General features: G+C 33.2%; 1 protein-coding gene across 4 annotated transcripts; it reads right to left on the reverse strand.

Moving 5' to 3' along the window:
* Window positions 1-2,091: 2,091 nt before the first annotated feature.
* On the reverse strand, window positions 2,092-5,517 carry LOC146905832 (F-box/FBD/LRR-repeat protein At4g26340-like). Of its 4 annotated transcripts, none has more exons than XR_015020350.1 (5): window positions 4,560-5,517; window positions 4,287-4,430; window positions 3,574-3,862; window positions 2,604-2,894; window positions 2,092-2,363 (listed from the first exon to the last, which is right to left on the reverse strand). XR_015020350.1 is itself a non-coding variant. In XM_085729742.1 (5 exons), exons 1-4 carry the CDS (start codon window positions 5,307-5,309, stop codon window positions 2,641-2,643), a joined length of 1,194 nt encoding a protein of 397 aa, XP_085585868.1. In that variant the 5' UTR covers window positions 5,310-5,465; the 3' UTR covers window positions 2,142-2,363; window positions 2,604-2,640. The 4 variants fall into 4 exon arrangements, 3 of the variants coding, with proteins under 3 accessions (XP_085585867.1, XP_085585868.1, XP_085585870.1); XM_085729742.1 differs by having other exon boundaries at window positions 2,142-2,363; window positions 2,604-2,651; window positions 4,560-5,465; XM_085729741.1 differs by lacking the exon at window positions 2,604-2,894 and having other exon boundaries at window positions 4,560-5,498.
* Between the last annotated feature and the right edge of the window lie 483 nt (window positions 5,518-6,000).

Consider the following 6,000-nt stretch of genomic DNA (forward strand, 5'->3'; position numbering starts at 1 on the left):
TAAGTTACATCCCAAAATTACCGATATGTCCCTTAATTGAGTTCACTTTTTTTTAATAAAGCCCGGGCATAATAACATCAAGAAAGAGAATAGGTGGTTTCTCAACTAAACTTTAATCTTGTGTCAAGAGCTCATATATATTATCAAAAAAAGGAAAAAAAATACAAAAAAAAATGCGGGACATAAACCTAATCCTGTAAAAACACACAAATGTGTCGGACAACCCAAACAGGCATTACAGTTTTAAGCCACACATATGATCCAACATCCAATGATCAATACTAAATAAACAAAGGTCGGCTATCTCGTGTATGAACCATACGTCAACACAAAATAGTCCAAGAACCAACAACTCCCTGCAGCGAGGTAACAAGCAACACCGACTCTTTCGAGTCCAATTAGTCCAATGTCAATCATACGAATGACTAGACGTCCAAAGCAGTCTAAAGTCAACCACAAAGACTGCGACATATATTCAAACAGCATCGACGCGTCACCATATCTTTAAAACTCACAGAACTCAACAACTCTAGATAATAATCAGAGAAATCAAAGGCATGACCACACAGCAGACACTGACAACACCAAATACAACCGTGATATTGCAGTGGCGCACCGAACCAAATCACCAACAATCAATTTACGGCTTTCGATATTATTGTAAACTTTTTAAGCAAATTTGGGTGTAACTATAATTATATGGGATGAGACTAGAAAAAGTCAAATAAAAAGTCTAAAATATTACTTAAAAAAAAGTCTAAAACGTATTATGTTAAAATGAAATTCTAAAACTCAAATAAAAAAATTAAATTTATATGGAAACTAAAATCACTATAAGTTTTTGATTTGTCCAATGACTTAGCCCAACCAGTAAGGAAATTGTATAATATATGTAGGGGTTGGAGTTTGAACCCTGTAGACCTTAAATTTTCAGCCACCAAGCTACTTATCCCCTAAAAATTGAAAATTTATGGACCAAAATCCAAATATCCCCTAAAAATTGAAAATTTATGGACCAAAATCCAAACTTTGTAAATGATAAGAATTAAAAAAATTGAAATTCTATAACTTTTAGATTTCATATGAAATTTTCTAAATTTAACTTGAACAATATACTTCATAAATTTCTATCATTTTAAAACTTCTCCATATTATTATGCAAACAATGAAATTCACCAATAAAAAATATTTGAATTCCCTAAAAACATTGTGTCTGACTTTCATCAGATAAGGTGTAAAAGGTATATCTAAATTCTTCCTTTGAACCAATAAATACATGTTTAACGAGATCAACCTACTCTTGAAGAGTTGTGCACCTTATCTTAGATCACTCCATCATCAAGCACTTTACAAACTTTCATGCCTGGCTCAAAACATGTCATAATTGCAAATTAGAATTTAACTTATGTACTGTTGATTATTTTTTCATTCCTTATGAATTTTTGTATGAGAAAGCTCCTTGGGGGAAAAACTCTAGAACACTTTGTTAGTATTCGAGAGGATGAAATGTGTTTTTTGGGAACAATTCTGGAAATATCTAAAAGGGGTAAACCAATTGAAATGGGGCATGTACTTTAGGCATACTAATAACATCATATATAGAATGACAGTAATGGTGTGAATGATGAAGTTTGTCGATTGAGATAAATGATTAGGGAAATTGGGAAGAATTTGGTAAGAGTGACACATCCTAAGATGGATGTAAAGATGGAGAAAGTGTTGAAGGAACAAGAAGAGGCAAGAGCAAATGAAGGTTCTGGAAGTGACATGAAGAAGGATTTGTTTCACATTTTGTTGAATTGAAGCTAATGGAGCTAATATAAACTCACCAGAGAACGTGCTAAAGCTTTTGAAAACTGTAGAAGTCACCCTATGAAATAAATTAGTTAAATTTATGCTGTGAGGAGCTATAGATATATTTAAAGATGAGAGAATCATCAAGCTTTATCATGTTTTCAATTCATCCAGAATTTTGAGTGAAGCCATTGATTTTCAGTAGATGATGTACACTATAATTAATTATTCACATGCATAATGACATTAACATATCAATTTTATATATCAATAAATTCAAAATAAGTGCAACATCACTGACTTCAACAAGCAAGATTATTTTTTCTTTTTTTGTTCATACAAGATCATTACGAAAGACATGAAGTTACATGATCTATATGAAGTTCGCACTTCACACATCAAAATAAGTACAAAATCGTTCTCCCTGCAAAAACAATGGTTTCCTTCCATATTCATGAAATTGATAGCAAACACCATTTGAACAAACCCTTCCTATGAGTCAACACACCAGATGAAATCAGCCTTCCCTTTGAAATTCACATCATGTCATCATCAGTTTTCTCTGTTATCTGAAATCAATAAAAAAAAAGTGAGGTGTAAAAACCTAATACAAATTTCTTCCATGGTCGTTCTTTATTACGTCAAAAACCATAATGATTTGAGTCATGTAACTCAAGGAAAAAGGTATGATCTTTGTGTTTACAAAACATGAGGTAAAGAAAATTAAACTAAGAAAATACTTTAGTAGTATTAGCTCAAGCATCTTCGTTGGATTTCCAAAAAAAAAAAAAAAAAAAAAAACAACCTACCTAATGTCCCTAACATGTTTCCCTTCCACATGATATCTTAAGAGTCACCTGCACAAGACGCACGGAGCAAACAAATTCTGGTTGTTCTTGGTGATACAGTGATGTATGAATTTGGAGCATTGAAATGTCATAATAATGATTGCAGCTGCATTAAAATTTTAGGAGCACAGAAATCTTGTGATTTTCTTAGTGTTCTCTTAAGTTGTTTCTGTGTTTGTATTTTCCATGGTTATTGCATATTAACAGGCTGGTTTCTTACTTTTCTCCTTACACCACCTTTATGTTCAAGCGCTGTTATAAGAGAAAAAGTATTATCTATTCTCCAAAACTACACCGATCACTGATAAGATATAGCATGAAATCAGGGGAAAATGTGATAAATTAAGAATAATTGAGACCAAAACTGAACCCAACACAAATAACAGCATAGCACTTCAACACAAAGCCTTTACTAGTCATTAATTGTTGTCCTGTGTAAACTACCACAATCAGAGCATAACACTAATAGCAAAAACCCTTAACCTATATGGATCAAAGAATCCCATAATGTCTTGAACAGAGTCTTCAAAAAGATGATTTAGGACCCAAGTCCTTTTGAATGTGATAGTCATAACACATTCTGTCAAAAATACTGATAAATAAGGATTTCTTTGAAAATACAACTGCTTTGTTTATGTTTTGTCCATTTTCACTAATTTACGATTGCACCCTCATACCCTATGGTTATGCATTAAATCAGAAATTAGTGTACAAGTACTCATAAAAATGGATCAACATGGATATGAAGTCATAAACAAGTAAACTAAATTAGGTAAGCAAGTACGAGATCATTTAAAGACCCCTTTTCCCTATAGTTGTGCACCAGGACAAATTTCATGACCATCAAAGTTCTAGCGCAAACCACAAAATCTAGCAGGTGCATGGTAGAAGTAAATGAGATGAAATAAACGATAATGTAACTACTACTTACATGGAAAATGATAAACTATAAGTTTACACGATGCAGAGGCCTTTGGACTTGAGGATAATTGTCTTTTTATTTTGGATTGTCCACTGTTCCAGATTGTCATCGTTTGTAAAACTTCTGCATTCTTCAAAATATACCTTGCTAGCATAATCTGACCTCGTAGGCCTGAGAAACTCAAAAAATTGCAAGTTCTTAGGTGTGATGAAAGGCATTGCGGAACAAATTTTGGGTCCACCCAATTATCTTTGTCCTTGTTTTTAGTCCATAATACCTCAACTTCATCCGGCCTGATCTGTCAATAATGCACATAAAATGCGTGTTAAAAAGTCATAAATTTGATGAGATATTGCCTGAAAATTACTTTATTACTCCCTCCGTTTCAAAATGAGTGTCGCTTTAGGCTTTGGCACACAAATTAAGAAATGGAATGAAATAATCATTGGATATAACGATTTTACTAACCTGTCCTTACTTTATTAGAAAAAGACAAACTTAAAGTTGCATTGAAAATTGTGTGAGAGAAAAGTTTGAGAGGGTAAAGTTGGAAGAAAAAAATTAAAGTTGTATTGAAAATGTAAAGCGACATTCATTTTGAAACAAATTTTTTTGGTTAAAGTGACACTCATTTTGAAACGGAGGGAGTAAATGGGAAGTCTCATTTGACCAAACCCAAGTTCTAAAAGTGTGCAATGAAAAGATAAATATAGTTAACAAACCTCATCAAGGTCAAGTTTTTGAAGCTTAGGGCAGTGATTGAGAACTTGTATTAAGAACTTCCAACTATGATGGAGAGAAGCGCAACTAAACTCCAAATGGGTCAAGTTATAAAAAGTAGGAATGGAATCATTACGACAATAACCCTACAACATTTAGAAAGACAAATTGTCACACATCATAGTAAAATTTTCAGGAAAAAAATAGTCAAGGAATAGAAAATATAGATTATCACATTTTCTTTTCCATTACATCAGTGAGTATCATAAACAAACCTGGTCAATTTCCAAACCCAGAGAAGGTACATTGTGAACGGCTTTCAATGGAAAATGAAAACGATAGCAATCAATATCAGCATAGGTCAAGTTACTTAAGCAAAAGATCTTCCACTCATCACATGTAAGAGATTCGTCGGAATCAAACAGCACATTAAATGTAAATAAATCCTCAAGAATTGGACATCCAGTTAGCAACAACATAAGATCTCGAAGTTTAGGGAAAGAACTATCTTCCAAATGAAGAGTTTTAAGAGATGGAAGTGAAACAGGAGTAAAACCCTGTTGCACAATAAAACGATTAAGTTTGAGAACCACAACGGTACTGCAGGTGAGAACACTGATAGGCAATTTGGAATATTCGAGCCCAGATGATACTATTGAGAGATAAAGATACTCAACACCGTGTTGTACAACAAAGTTAATCCATTTGGTGAAAGTGCTGACAGGGCCGTGAGGATCGAGAATAAGATCAAGATCATAAGCGTATGAAACATCAAGGTGGAAAGTATTAATGGGAAGTGTGGGATCTCGAGAGAGCAAAACGGAGTATACAAAATTAATAAAACCAACATAGGAATTTTGGCATTTTATTGTAATGTCGCTGAAATCAAGAACCGGAACTGAACGCCAGATGTTGTTCCATCTCTTGGAAAGAATGCTTGTGGCAACGGCATGTTTGGTTTGAAGAAAAGAGAGGATGTGACAGAGAATCGGGTCTGGTAAAGTGCTTACTATATCTTCCGCCATTGAAATTTGAAGGACTGAAAAATCAAAATTGTTATCTGTAATTGCAGTACAGAAAAAGCGAGCAAAGCTGTTTGTTTTGTGAGAATCAAAGATGGCGAAGATAGAGGGATATGCTGCTACCTTTGAAAATAAAAAATCAGAAGTGAAGGGCGTGGCGGCAGCGTGAACAGAAGAAATGAGGAAATTTGTTCATTTGAGAATTGAGGGCGAAATGAGATTAGGTCACAATCTCATCATTTTTTAATTTGGGAAAAAAATTGCTAATTCCTTCTTCGTTTTTAAAATACTCCCTCCGTCCCTTAATGTAACCCCCTTTGCATTTTTCACATTTCTTAAGAAAAGTTGTCAGTGTAATTAATGTGTCTGTTTTGTGTATTAAGGGGGATGTATTGGATTAGGATTCTAAGGGATTTTAAAAGACTTTTTAATTATAAAAAGTCTTGTGGTATTCAATCAAGACTCTTTGCAATTTAAAAAAAGTCTTGTGGTATTCAATCAAGATTCTTTGTCATTTTAAAAAAGTCTTGAGGTATTCAATCAAGACTTTTCATCACTTAAAAAAAGTCTCATGGTATTCGAAATCATTCAAATTTCAAAGGATTGTTTAATAAATTAGATTTTGATAGATTTTGTGGGATTTTCTAGTGAAATTTTAACAAGAAAAAGTCTTTCATGAAGACATAAGATTTCC

This window comes from Medicago sativa, chromosome 7 (assembly GCF_051527215.1).
Source record: "Medicago sativa cultivar Bolivia chromosome 7, Bolivia_mono, whole genome shotgun sequence".
Taxonomy (NCBI): domain Eukaryota; kingdom Viridiplantae; phylum Streptophyta; class Magnoliopsida; order Fabales; family Fabaceae; genus Medicago; species Medicago sativa.

Bases quoted from the DNA above. Each gene is read 5' to 3' on its own strand.
- LOC146905832 (XM_085729741.1), bottom strand. From the start codon at position 5,309: ATGGCGGAAGATATAGTAAGCACTTTACCAGACCCGATTCTCTGTCAC. The intron at 4,431-4,559 runs GTTTGTTTATGA...TAAATGTTGTAG, and splicing joins TGGGTTTGGAAATTGACCAG to GGTTATTGTCGTAATGATTC. The intron at 3,863-4,286 runs GTTTGTTAACTA...CATTATTGACAG, and splicing joins AAAAACTTGACCTTGATGAG to ATCAGGCCGGATGAAGTTGA.